Source organism: Procambarus clarkii, chromosome 51, assembly GCF_040958095.1.
Source record: "Procambarus clarkii isolate CNS0578487 chromosome 51, FALCON_Pclarkii_2.0, whole genome shotgun sequence".
In the NCBI taxonomy this organism is placed as follows: domain Eukaryota; kingdom Metazoa; phylum Arthropoda; class Malacostraca; order Decapoda; family Cambaridae; genus Procambarus; species Procambarus clarkii.
In genome coordinates this window covers 19142783-19157782 of record NC_091200.1, presented here as the reverse complement: position 1 = coordinate 19157782, position 15000 = coordinate 19142783, and the positions used below count along the sequence as shown (strand labels likewise).

Genomic DNA, 15000 nt, shown 5'->3' with positions numbered 1-15000 from the left:
TCCAGACTTTAGTAGTGAAGCTGGTGTCCGTGCTTGTTGAACGTTGGTGAACCAGCATTGCAGTTTTTAACTCTGAATCTTATTTCTGATGGTGACGTTGATGATGCCGTTGAGGATGACACGATGATAATGATGATGTTGATGATGACGATGAATGTTGATGTCTCGATACGACGTGCTTTCCAGGAAGAAGAGGCATAATAGTTTGTTTCCAGGCGGCTGCATCGCATGATACAAACAGTAGCTGAGTCCTGAATCCATAGCGCGTTTCATGGATCTTCAATGAATCTCATACTTCTCTAGATGAAAGTAGCATAGAAAACTATCAAATTTACAAGGACCTAAAAGTATTTGGGAATAGCATTCAGATATTTCAGGAGATAACCTTTGAAGACATCCAGAAATAGCTTCATTTTCAACTGGAATATATACCATTAGTGAGCTTAAACATGATACAATTTGGTCTACAGGACGCAGTCTTCGGCCATTCTAAGAAAGAACCATTGTAGACTTATTGGAACTTAGTCCTCTTTGGGTTCCAAAAGGCAGGAATAGTCGACTTGGAAGAGCCCAACTTCACTGTCCTTGAAGCCTCCGAAGATGTATTTGCCAGGGCCGTGAGGAGTCTTGCCAAGAAGGAAGTTTGCGAACGCCATTAAGTATACTCGTTCAGTCAGAGGGAAGTCGCCACTCTGAAATGGAAAATGCCAATTATACAAATTAGGTAATTTGTACACACTAAATAAAATAATATAGAAGCAAGAAGCATCAGGTGCTCTGGGTGTTGAATAACATATCGTAATTAGAATGGTGATAAAATTTGGGTCGATAACAAAAAATCATGATTTTTAACAAGTTGTCGAAAGGCATATAAAATCATACGGGGAAAAAGTTAAAAGTGTAAAAATCAATGGAAATTTCTTAAGTGTAAATAATACAGATGGAACAACAAGACACTGACATATTTTTTAATTAACTTTTGTAATCGATTCACTGAACATATATATATATATATATATATATATATATATATATATATATATATATATATATATATATATATATATATATATATATATATATATATATATTGATGCAAGTGTAGGGACCCATAGCCTCGGAGAAGAAAATAAAGAGTACTCAGAGAAGACCTTGTGGATCCTCACCGAATACTTCGATATTTTCTTCTCCTACCACCCCTATTCTTTTTGTATGTGTATAAATATATATCTCAATTTATTTAAAAGTTTCATTACACAAAAAGGGTTACAACATTGGTTAAATTGGTTACATGCAATGTACCCAATGCTACTCAAGGCTACTCGTCACAGGTTGTAAAGTTCCTCCAGCTCCTCAGATGGCGGGTAGGAACCATGGATGCAGTGAGCATTTCCTCTCTGGATCGTCACACTAACGGGCTGAAAAAGGAAACTGGCGGCTCTAGGGTCTGGTGTTGTTTCAATTAGCTTGGACCCCAGCTCCTTCAAAAAGCTAGCAGCACTTTTACCCCAGGCACCAAGTGTCTCCGAGGCAATGGAGACAAAACTGTAGTGGTTATCAAGATCTCTGTGATTACGCGACTTGGCTGCTTCCGGGTGATTGGCAGCATCTCCTGCTTGTGCAGCACTGAAGTCAGCATAGGTGTTGTCTAAAGCTGAAACGCAAGTGTAGTCCCAAACCAAATGTCTACCATTCTTCCATGGGTTCACCGTAATCCTGTCTGGGCGACCGACAGGCCCATCAGAACTGCGGGGCATTAGGTACCGAGGCTCTCTCTCTGCTGGACAACCGGCTGTAGTAAGGCTTCTCTTAATAATGTCATTAACCTCGCCGTGTCTTGCATGCCATCCTCCTGTCCTTCGGCAGAGAAGGCCATACCGTCCGTACCTGTCGGCCTCTGCCTCGCCGCAAATACACCCGTATTCGGTGTGGATTGGGGCAGCGAGGCGGAGAGCCACAGCAATTCGGAGGGCCTGCAGTGTGAGACGAGTGCCAGTTGCTGTCATTGGGGTTGCTAATAGCAATTCCAGCTGGGCAGCGGCTAGTTGTTTCTGGGATCTTTCTTTGTTTTGTTTGTTCATAGTATAGTGTTTCTGTCTCCTACTAATTAAATTTAGTTAGGGGTATATCCTAATCCAATTATTAAATCCTTAGTTTGAGCAACCACATACTTGCATATTTAATTGCGAAACGAATATTAGAGTTCAGCGTTCAAAAATAATTAATAGATTCATCATAATGACAATGATATTATCTTACTTATTCGCTACAAGCACTGTCATTTCCTTCACATCACCTCTGCTTGCACTGCTACAGGCACTAGGACCACTACCACCACCACATCACCACAGTTTGTACTGCTACAGGCTTTAGAACCACTACCACCACCACATCACCACTGCATGCACTGCTACAGGCTTTAGGACCACTACCACCACCATATCACCACTGCTTCTGCTGTTTATAGCACTACTACTACTACCACTACCACCATCACCCCTGCGTGTACAGCTGCTGGCACCACAACTTACCGAGGTAAGAGCTCTGTAAGCCTCCTCAGTGATGTTGTCAACTTGGTCGTCGGGAAGTTTGATGAAGAGGGCGTAAAAACTCCTTAACTCGTCGTAGGAGACGATGCCATCATCTGTAAAATAATGAAGAAGATCAACGAACAAAAATAAGTGTGCATGTGTTCACCTAGATGTGCTTGCTGAGTCTAGAAAGTGTATGTGTGTTGAAGTAGATGTGCTTGCTGAGTCTAGAATGTGTATGTGTGTTGAAGTAGATGTGCTTGCTGAGTCTGGAATGTGTATGTGTGTTGAAGTAGATGTGCTTGCTGAGTCTAGAATGTGTATGTGTGTTCAAGTAGATGTGCTTGCACTGCTGAGTGTGTGTGTGTGTGATGTGTTTGTATGTGTGTTCTTAAAAAATATACTAAGATGTGTTTACTGTGTCAAGTGTGTGATGTGTGTGAGCTACAGTTGATCAACTCACATAAACGTGCTTGTAGTTTGGGAAGTGTGTGCACTCACCTAGATGTATTCATCTAGAAGTGTTTATGGCTGTATAAAGATATGGTTAACTGGACACATTTTTCCAGCCCGTCCTCCAAAAAATGGGGAGGTAAATGTAACAGCCCCATAAGTGCAATTATGTACTATGTATGGCAGTCAGGAAATGTAATTATTACACTTAGTATTAAAACGTAGTCAATTCGTAGGATTGGTTGTATTTTTCTTATTACTAGACGTTCAAGGTATACACACACGTGGAAAATCAACAGCTTATGGACAAATACTTATTTATTTGCCATGTACATTTAAGCTGGTCACATATATGTGGGGCTCACCCCCCTGTATCTCTAGACTGTAACAGTCAATAGGCTAACTGCTCCCTTCAAATTTAATACTAGAGAGAGAGTACTCGGTTATGCCGTGGTTTCCCTCTCCCCCCAGTCATTCTTCCCCTCTTCCAATCTCCCCATTTGTCTCCTGCGTTTGTTGGCAGGGCGGGAAGACTATGTATTTACTATTTGTATCTGTAGGATCGAGCTATTAGCTCGTGGACTCGCCTTTGTAATCGAATTATTTTGCTTCTATTATGCTTGATACATATATTTATCTCTAACACACGCATGCACACACACACACACACACACACACACACACACACACACACACACACACACACACACACACACACACACACACACACACACACACACACACACACACACACACACACACACACACACACACTCACACACACACACACACACACACACATAGTGTATAGTAAATCACTAGAGACGGGAGACCTACCAGAAATATGGAAGACGGCGAATGTGGTCCCAATATACAAAAAGGGCGACAGACAAGAGGCACTGAACTACAGGCCAGTGTCCTTGACTTGTATACCATGCAAGGTGATGGAGAAGATCGTGAGAAAAAACCTGGTAACACATCTGGAGAGAAGGGACTTCGTGACAAATCGCCAACATGGATTCAGGGAGGGTAAATCTTGCCTTACAGGCTTGATAGAATTCTACGATCAGGTGACACAGATTAAGCAAGAAGGAGAGGGCTGGGCGGACTGCATTTTCTTGGATTGTCGGAAAGCCTTTGACACAGTACCGCATAAGAGGCAGGTACATAAGCTGGAGAGACAGGCAGGTGTAGCTGGTAAGGTGCTCCAGTGGATAAGGGAGTATCTAAGCAATAGGAAGCAGAGAGTTACGGTGAGGGGGTGAGACCTCCGATTGGCGTGAAGTCACCAGTGGAGTCCCACAGGGCTCTGTACTCGGTCCTATCTTGTTTCTGATATATGTAAATGATCTCCCGGAGGGTATCGATTCATTTCTCTCAATGTTTGCGGACGATGCTAAAATTATGAGAAGGATTAAAACAGAAGAGGACTGTTTGAGGCTTCAAGAAGACCTAGACAAGCTGAAGGAATGGTCGAACAAATGGTTGTTAGAGTTTAACCCAACCAAATGTAATGTAATGAAGATAGGTGTAGGGAGCAGGAGGCCAGATACAAGGTATCATCTGGGAGAGGAAATTCTTCAGGAGTCAGAGAAGGAAAAAGACTTGGGGGTTGATATCACGCCAGACCTGTCTCCTGCAGCACATATCAAGCGGATAACATCAGCGGCATATGCCAGGCTGGCCAACATACGAACGGCATTCAGAAACTTGTGTAAAGAATCATTCAGAACTTTGTATACCACATATGTCAGGCCAATCCTGGAGTATGCAGCCCCAGCATGGAGTCCATATCTAGTCAAGGATAAGACTAAACTGGAAAAGGTTCAAAGGTTTGCCACCAGACTAGTACCCGAGCTGAGAGGTATGAGCTACGAGGAGAGACTACGGGAATTAAACCTCACTTCGCTGGAAGACAGAAGAGTTAGGGGGGACATGATCACCACATTCAAGATTCTGAAGGGGATTGATAGGGTAGATAAAGACAGTCTATTTAACACAAGGGGAACACGCACAAGGGGACACAGGTGGAAACTGAGTGCCCAAATGAGCCACAGAGATATTAGAAAGAACTTTTTTAGTGTCAGAGTGGTTGACAAATGGAATGCATTAGGGGGTGATGTGGTGGAGGCTCACTCCATACACAGTTTCAAGTGTAGATATGACAGAGCCCGATAGGCTCAGGAATCTGTACACCTGTTGATTGACGGTTGAGAGGCGGGACCAAAGAGCCAGAGCTCAACCCCCGCAAACACAACTAGGTGAGTACAACTAGGTGAGTACACACACACACAGACACACACACAACACACACACACACAGACACACACACTCTCTCTCTCTCTCTCTCTCTCTATCTCTCTCTCTCTCTGGAAAGCAGAGAGAGAGAGATACCAGAGAACCAGGAATGAGTATGTTAGTGTGAGAAGAGAAGAGAAGCAGAGAAAAATTTATGAAAATGATATAGAAAGCAAAGCCAAGACTGAACCAAAGCTACTCCACAGTCACGTCAGAAGGAAAAAAACAGTGATAGAGCAGGTAATAAAACATAGAACAGGCGAGGACGGGTATACAGAGAATGACAAAGAGGTGTGTGAAGAACTCAACATGAGGTTCCAGGAGGTCTTCACAATAGAACAAGATGAGGTCACTGCGCGAGCAGAGGGGGGCAGTAGGCTTGGCGCCCTTGAAAGGGTTTGAAATTACGAAAGCTGAGGTCAAGAGACACCTGTTGGATTTGGATTTGAGAAAGGCTGTTGGTCCAGACGGGATCTCACCATGGGTATTGAAAGAGTGTGCAGAGGTACTTTGCTTGCCACTCTCCATAGTGAACAGTGGGTCACTAAAGACGGGAAACCTACCAGAAATATGGAAGACGGCTAATGTGGTCCCAATATACAAAAAGGGTGACAGACAAGAGGCACTAAACTACAGGCCAGGCCTACTACCTATTTACTGCTAAATGAACAGGAGAACTAGGGTGAAAGAAACTCTTCCCATTTGTTTCTGACTCTGTCGGGGATTGAACCCGAGTGTAATTTTTCTTGCAAGTTTAATAAATTGTTTACTGGTTTAATATTTTTTTCGGGAGGAGGTGGGGGGGGGGGGAATCAGAGGAAGAATGTGACCTTCTAGCCTCCCACCTCGATAATAAAACCCCAAGCTACTGCCAGTTTAAACCGAGAGAAATGACCCCAATACTGCAGGAACCAAGGAAGTCTCACCCCATCCTATATAAATGCACCAATTGTGTGCACATACATCTTATTAGCCATAGAGGTGCTCCTAGTTGTAAATAAAAGATGTCGCATTAGCTTTGATATGTAAATTCATTGAGGCGGGATGTCACATATCGCTGGTATCCCTCCATTGGACCTCTATCTATATCTGCCTTATAATTGTTAAATATTTCATCATTCCTACCTTCTCCTACAATTTTTTTCCCCCCTGCAATTAGGCAGCAAATTTGTTTGTTCCCATTACCTCTCTAACATATTGGCTACATCACCCATCTCAACCCAAGGTAAACACACCAGCATTCTGTCCTTTGTACTGGTGATGACACTTCTCCCTTACCGTCTCGTTTCACTGCAGATGATTTTGTAGTTTGACATTCTCATCTATGAGAAGAAATACTTAATCCTTCTTCACTAAACCTAGTTAAGCCTTTAAGCTCAGTAGAGATTTTCTAGTGGCTGCCATAAGGAGACATTATCACAGTCACTTACAGCAGGAATCTTAGACAGGAATGAGTAACACGTCCGTCTCCTGACAGTCCCCATTGCCTGACTGATGATCCACTCCTACCTGTCTCCTCTTCCTCACTCCCGTAAGCAGCAAACCCCAGATTCACATTATTCTCACCTCTCCTGTTGATGACTTTAAAGAGAATCTTGGGCAGAATCTGAAGCCATATGGGGAAGTCGACCATAGCTCTGGCCCCGTGGGTGAGGTTACCCCACATGTTAAGCCATTGGTACATCTGGACCCGGTCTGGGATCCGGTCCACGTCGAACTCTGTGAGGAACCGGAAAGAACTCTGATTAGTGAATGACTCCCCTCATTTCATTGGCAAGAGAGGGGAGGAGATTGATTGATGACTTAGTCATTCATTATGCATCCTATATCCGTACCAGGGGGGGAGGCGATGAAAAAGGTTAGTGTCTCCACAGTTCATTTTGGCAAGCAAGTAACAATATTGTGAAGCTAGTTGCTTAATTTTTAATATATTATATATCAATAGACGTTTAATATTACAAATTGATCAAGAAGTGTCCCTCAACAGACTATGAAAGGTCATTTACATCTTCAGTAAGTCAGTTACACAGTTACTAGTCATACTCACGCACCTATCAAACTGGGCGGCAACTGTACAGTCATGTGCATGCATTACCTGCAGTAAATAAACTTTGGATTCTTGGCTAAGATTACTGGTAGTACATTATGTTGATGAAGTACATTTTATAAATACTTGACCATTTCTTAGACACCATTGACAGACTGACAGAGAGAAAGACATACACTGACAGCCTGATCCCTCTTCTCCTCTTCTACAGTACTAGAGCTCTGAGAGAAGCAGAAAATACGCTCACCAAAGCCGTACTCCGGCTCGATCTTGCCCACGTGTTCAAGTAGGCACTCGAAGAAGTCAGCATGGATCTCCTTCATTGTCAAGTAGAACTCGTTGTCCTCGGACCAGCCCGCGTAGTGACGCATTCTCTGTGGAGAAACCCAGGAACAGTAGAAGTTCTGTGTTATCTAGTCTGTGCTCACAGACATAAAGACAAATGCATTCGCCGGTACACACATACATATGGATTCTCATGCGCGCGCAAACACACACACCCACACAAAACAAAACAAACACTCACGTGCACACTTGATTCGTTCCGCCTCGTAAACGCTCTCCAGGTGTTTCATCTCTGTCATTTGTCGTTCCGGTTAAGGGGCACAACGAACCCAAGAGAGAACTCAATGAGTCAAAAGCTTCATTGAAATGATATACAAAAAATACAAAAATACAAGTATACTCGGAACTCTAGATAGGTTTTAGTTTGAAGCAGTCGCAAGTGGACAAAGAGTCACAATGGTGATCAGTGTTCACATACAGAGGTCAGAGTAGTGGTTGACATAACTTGGGATTGATAATTATAACAAAGTCTCAGCTATGGACTTGTGGTACACGAGCTGGAACTAAGTCCAACTCATTGGTATTAACAACTAGGGAAGGACCAGTTAAAAAAGACCAGATTGGTAAGGTCAGATTGACTTGATAAGACCAAATTGGTTACACCAGTTTTGTTGGGTAAGACCAGCTTCATACTAATAATTCAGTTTAGTAAGACCAGATTGGTAAGACCTGCCTGATAATACCATCTAGGTATAAACTAACTAGTTATAACCTGCTAGGCATGAGCAGCTCCTGAAGAACAGATAGATAAGAACAGCTAGGAAGGAACAGCTAGGTAAACCCAGCTAGACAAAACCAGGTGGGGTAAGACCATCTAGATGAGGACTGACACACACACTTTTCCGTCCGCGTTCCGCACACTACATAAAAAAAATTATTTAATTTCCGTCGCGAGATCTCATTATTTGCTCAATTAGTTTTACACGGCCATATTGGAGATAGCGAGCCAGACTCTGGGAATCCATGACTATAATGAATGTATTGAATCATATTATGGATCTGTGAGTCCATATTGGTGATATTGAGCCAGAATTAGGTGTTGCAATGACCACAATGAAGAGGCTGAGATTCGGTTTGAGTCAGTATGTCTTCGGAATAATTTCAAACAATAACGCAATCTTAGCAAAAGCTAAACAGAGATATGCAGCAGAGCAAGTGGTAGAGGAAGGAGCGTGACATTTGGATACGGAGGAAATATATATATTTAGCTAGATATCAATGAGTAGTGATAGCTTAAAAGGAACAGCTGCATTGCTAATCTCATTCTCTCTCACTCACACTCTCAGACATTAACGTTCCCAGCAACCTCCTTCCCATTATCTTGCAACATTTTCAGCTTCATACTTACCTAAATACTTACTCCTTTATTGTCCACTACAACATCAACGACACAAAAATCTTTCTGTTGCACTCATTCATTCCATCACCCTTTCTTATTTCTGGGTCGTAACTTTGGACACTCCACTTCCCAGGATCTCTTTATTCAATCACGGCAAACAGAAAAATAATGAAAAAAATATGCATTGCTATAAATTAAACAACAATGGAGCACTCTCTTAATTAAGGAGATCAAGATTAATTTCACTGAACTCAGTTACGATCAAATATAAATCTGTTCCACTCACACTATCTCTCTCTCTCTCTCTCTCTCTCTCTCTCTCTCTCTCTCTCTCTCTCTCTCTCTCTCTCTCTCTCTCTCTCTCTCTCTCTCTCTCTCTCTCTCTCTCTCTCTCTCTCTCTCTCTCTCTCTCTTACACTGCTCTTATCATTATCTCACCGTCTTTATTTCTGTTCCAGACCTTTTAGTTGAAAACAACAATAAATCTTAATTTAAGTATAAAACTTATCCTTCTTGCTTCAACGTCTCCATTTGGGCTGGTCCACGTCTTAACATTACTCAGTGGAAGTTTATTAGCAGATTAAATGGACAGCACGATGGAGTTTCAAGAACAACTTCTTAAGGACGCTGGAGCACGTAATTGTCGTTTTCTCTTTAACAAGAGATGAAATGCGAGACACTTATGTTTAGTATGAAGTGGCTTGAGGATAGTGATAGGATAGTTTTCAGATTTCGGGAAGTGACATAGTGTGTGCTTATGTCTAATCACCTAATTGTGCTTGGTGGATTGAGCTCTTAACTCACACACACAGATTGAACTTGCCTAAGACTTGTTTGAGATGGAATATTTTACCAGAATGACAGCACATTATATATTACAAATTTACACATGAAGTTTAATATAACATTTTAATACAACTTTATACTGAAAAAGAGTTTTTATAACAAAGTATTAACACATTATTTTCATATAATAAAATAATAGAGAACTATTGTATGTGAAATAACATTTTTCGAGATGAATTAATAGTGCATATCATGAGTGAAAAAGATAAATAGGGAAACCAGCAGAGTTATTCGTTAGTTTATGAAGGGAGGAAGGGAGACAGCTAACTAAAGGAGCAATAATTCTAAACTGTGTTAACCCTCACAGAGTATTGGAACATAAGCATATATTTTGTGAGACGTAAACAAATGCATGTACTTCAAAAGGATGTAAGAGGGGGAGGAGCTGGCTCAAATGTAGTGACAGAGCGAACTTAAAATGACCTTGGAATATACCCATTTCTAATCATACAGGAGTTTTAATCATTAAAGGACGGTAGAAGTTTACATTACTCACCTGCTAAATGTGTTGAATATATAACGCTATGTTTTATGCAGATTAGAAATGGTTATTCAAGGAGTCAGTTAGGCTTGTCCTTGAGCGACATATTCGTGTGTGTTGGCAATGATAACACACTGGAGAGGCTTCGTGGCAAGCTTCAAAAATTCTCAGGCTTGAAGTTCACCATTGAGAAAAGTAAAGGCAGGATTCCATTCCTCAATATTCTCGTTGACGGTAACTCGGGTTGGTTCATCTCAGATGTATTCAGTAAACCAGCTGATGCAGGAAAATGTATGAACGATAAGAACGAATGCACTAACAGATGTAAGAGAAGCGTCATCACGGCATATGTAGGTCGAGCAATACGTGATGCTCTTCTTGGCAGTTCTTGCACCACGAACTTGAACGAATCTTCCAAATTGTTGTGAACAACGATTACAGCAATACAGAATTCGGCGAAATCGTAAGTAAGAAGCTGGGCCGCCTTCTGACTGAGGATAATCAGGCCCCAGGGGTGGAAAATCGGCCTCAGATGGACGACATTGTAGAGTATTATAAAAATATATTCACTCAAGCATAGAAGAAGGATGAGGAGATGTGAGATATTATTGACAGGAATTGCAAACCTTGCAGTGAAAACGCATGGATTCGTCCTGTGAGGGAAGATATACGAGGTTTGTTATAATAATATAACAAACCTCGTATATCTTTCCTCATTATGAGAAATAACATATCGGCGTCTTCTGACAAATCGAGGTGAACTAATGTAGTGTATCAATACAAATGCAACTCTGGAGACTGTGCGCTCCGAAATACATGCAATATTGGACACCCGACGAATACACTGAGTAGACGTCTTACACTTCATTTGCAAGACGGAGGTATTAAGCAACATCATTCTCAACACCACAACACCATCCAGAATCGCCAAGACATAGTGGAAGATACGACAATAATCATACGCACCGACGGTTGTTGGAGGCTTCGTATGCTTGAGGCTGTGTTCATTCGGGAGCTGACACCAGTAATTAACATCCAGATGAATTCGACTCCGAGGATACAGCTGTTTGATGGTCCTTTATTGATCCAGATGGACGATGCATGACCTGGCGGACAACTAGAAGCCAGGTCATACCCTATTCTTCGCCGCTCCCTACGATCAAGGGGGTTATGTGAATCGATGCGTGAGGTGAACCCATACTTATAAATATCTAGATTTTTCCTTGTAAGCCTTACGGGCTCACCATAGCCCGTGCTACATGGACATTTCGCTATGAGTAGAAAAATCTAAAACAACAACAACAACCTTGTAAGCCAGCAGTTACGGCCCCGCTCCTGTGCCAGGTAAGTCCACTATGGGCTCGCCATACTGCTTGGAATTTTTTGTTCCGAGTAGCTGAATCTAAAACAACAACCTATGTAAGGTATACCTGTGTCTGTTCAACAGTGTATTCCTGAAGATGTCACGCCCCAGACAACCAGGCCGCGACATGGTAAAAGAATTGCAACCTGGGGTTCCACTGAACCAACTAGGATTCGCGAGGCTTCCTCTGAAGGCGAACCAGGCAATCAACACGGCTCATACGGATTTTCTCATTGATTCATTACATTAGTGTAAATTCTCGCTGTGTATTGAAGAGGAGCGTCACAGGTTAGCCATTCGTAGACGACACTTCCAGAGTGCATGGAAGGATTGTGAGAAAGCCTGTTTTGGCTTCAGTGAAAGCCTCAGGAATCCTCATGGGTTCAGTAGAACTCCCGGTTGCAATCCTTTTACCATGTCGTGGCCTGGTTTTTAGTTGCGTGAGCATCCAGCACATAGGTTCAAATCCTCATCACTGCTCATATGATTTTTTCAACAATAATAACAAAGAAACTAATGTAGTTATTTTACCACAAAAATATATTATATGTTAATGTTATGAAGGCCCTTTGGAAATACAGAGCGTAATTTACAAAGGTATTCTGTTGCATGCTTCCTAGTCGGGAAGCAGAGGTTGGAATAATCCTTTTTGTTAGTCCTGAGAATCTGCCACATGACCTCGGATGAGAGATAATATAAATGAATCTGTGTGGCTGAAACAAGTCGGGGTGAAAGAGAAAGAGACAGAAAGGCAGACAGACAGAAACACAGAAACACAGAGGCAGAGACATGGACAGAGCTAAACAGGCAGATAGACACAGAAAGACAGATACAGAGAGACAGAAACAATGATAGAGATAGGTCAGGGAACGTCACACAACCCCTACCCTTACAAACATTCCCCACTCCACCGTCCCCCCTTCCTAACTCTCCCCCCAAACACAGTTGCCATTCCCCCCCATCCAACCCCTCCCCCATATCCTCCCCACCTCCGTTCCCCTCACCATCACTAACATCACACGCATTAATAAGCCCCGTTCCCTGCGAAATACTCCATAAGCTGGGCTCACCAGATTATGTGTGATCAAATCTCATTAGCCATTTCAGTGACTCAAACTAATTTGATTCCAGTGATAACAGTGTCTGTGTACATCTGTCAGAGTGGTCTTCTTGTTCGCATCTGAGAAAGTTATAACTATTTCAATCCTTTCAGCCTTGGATTGCCATATGTCTATGAAATTATTTAATTCAAGACTGTGATCTGTATGTTCAAAGCGTCGTATTCCTTCCGAAATTTGTCATGTTAATAAATTAAATGAAGGTTATTATTATTTAAAGTAATTTGGAATTTATGTACAGAAAAACGTTGTTTAGAGTAAATCACCTACCTCCACGTCACCCAATCCCCCATCCCCCCTATCACCCAATCACCTACTCCACATCATTCAATCCCCAAACCTAATTACCCAATCACCAAGCCCCGTCATCCCATCATTTACCACCATTTCCCCCCCACTCGCTTTTTTCCCTACGCACCCACGTTAGCCCGTACACTTTACGGTCACTTTCCCCTTATGGTAGTTTTACGGCTCTTTCTCCGGGTCCTCTTGATGCATAAGACCCAGCAACACCTCGCGTCATGTATGCAAATTAGGTGCATAGTCCTTTTCCGTGCAAAGGGTATATCAAAAGTTTCAAAAAGGGGGGGACCTAGTTAAAACTTGATGACCATGGGTGACGGTCCTTGTAATTTTATGGAGATTGGAGAAGTATGTAGAGTGTAGACAAAATTTAGCTAGTTTGTTTTATATATGTTTGGTTAAATTGGCTATATATAGGATTTGTTATTTTTGTTATTTGATTATATGACAATGACAATGGCTATTGTTATTGTAATAATAAATAGCATTTAGTAACCTTTCTTTAGACATTACATCCTCATCTTTCTGATTATTTATATTATGACTATCTGTTAATCTGTTAATCTTTCTATTTGTTAACCTGTTCGTCGAAAAGAGTTTGTCTGTGGATTTATGTTAAATTATCTGTTTGAATGTCTTTTATCTACTTGTAGCTGGAAATTACCCCAATCTCATAACCCAACACCTGCATCTGAAACTTATTCTTCTCTTCAACTGAAACAAACGATCTTATAAATGCAAATTTCAGTCAACGTCTCTCTGTGAGGGATATAGAGATACAGGTAAGAAGTTAGGGTAGAGGCAGAGAGGAAGGTAAGGTGAAAATAATGATTTTTGGCAACACAACAAATAATTCGATGAAATGTGCGCTCACAGAAGTATTCGCCAAGATTAATACCTATTGGAATGGGTCGCCTCCAAGACACCTGGTGCTCTGTGGCTTGCTCATATGGGGAGAAAGAGAGAGGGTAAGAGAGAAAGAGAGAGAGAGAGAGAGAGAGAGAGAGAGAGAGAGAGAGAGGGAGAGAGAGAGAGAGAGAGAGAGAGAGAGAGAGAGAGAGAGAGAGAGAGAGAGAGAGAGAGAAAGAGAAAGAGAGAGAGAGAGAGAGAGAGAGAGAGAGAGAGAGAGAGAGACGTCAGTCGACAGCATTACCCAGATTTCAATAAGTTTGGATATAGGCTGGAATTACCTGGATGTGTTGGCCTTGGACCAAGAGCTGAAGCCCTTCCATTGTACTCAAAAGGAAGACAGGGCATGAACTAGGAACTCAGGACCACCACAAGGATATGTGGTAACAGACGAATGAACAAGATTAGGAGTTTGTATAAGCATAACTTTTCTTCTCTACGATTTTAATGACGGATAAGGAAGGGGTGTAAACAAGAGTTGAAATTCAATCCGGCAGACACAAACAGGTGAGAAAATGTGAGAGGGTTTGAGAACACACGCACACACACACACACACACACACACACACACACACACACACACACACACACACACACACACACACACACACACACACACACACACACACACACACACACACACACACACACACACACAACTGCTTAATTGTGTGAAAAAATAGTAGTTAGAAACAGTTAATTGACAGTTGACAGGCTGGCCGAAAGAGCAGAGCTAAATCCCCGCAAGCAGAACTACGTGAACACACACACACACAACTGCTTAATGCCCATAATTACTATTTGAAACATAAAACAAAAAGTTTACTTACACGAGGTCATTACTAAACACTAATTTGCATACTGGAAATTCCCAGTTCATGGTAATTGTTTCACACTATCCCTCTCTCCGCTAATGCAGTGCTCATGTGAGACAAGGGTGTACATAATTGTAGTAAACACTAACGAA

The 15000-nt window shown here is 41.9% G+C and overlaps 1 protein-coding gene across 3 annotated transcripts in view; it reads right to left on the bottom strand.

The window, feature by feature from the left end:
- The window catches only part of LOC123774476 (uncharacterized), a 274120-nt gene that overhangs the window by 3561 nt on the left and 255559 nt on the right, over nucleotides 1-15000 (bottom strand). For all 3 annotated transcript variants that reach the window (XM_069304067.1, XM_069304069.1, XM_069304070.1), the window contains 4 exons: nucleotides 7577-7703; nucleotides 6849-7001; nucleotides 2532-2644; nucleotides 1-692 (listed from right to left, as the gene is read on the bottom strand). The exon at nucleotides 1-692 is cut by the window's left edge and continues 3561 nt beyond it. In XM_069304067.1, the coding sequence (XP_069160168.1) occupies nucleotides 522-692; nucleotides 2532-2644; nucleotides 6849-7001; nucleotides 7577-7703 (564 nt within the window). In that variant the 3' untranslated portion in view covers nucleotides 1-521. The remainder of the gene's footprint in view (nucleotides 693-2531; nucleotides 2645-6848; nucleotides 7002-7576; nucleotides 7704-15000) is intronic.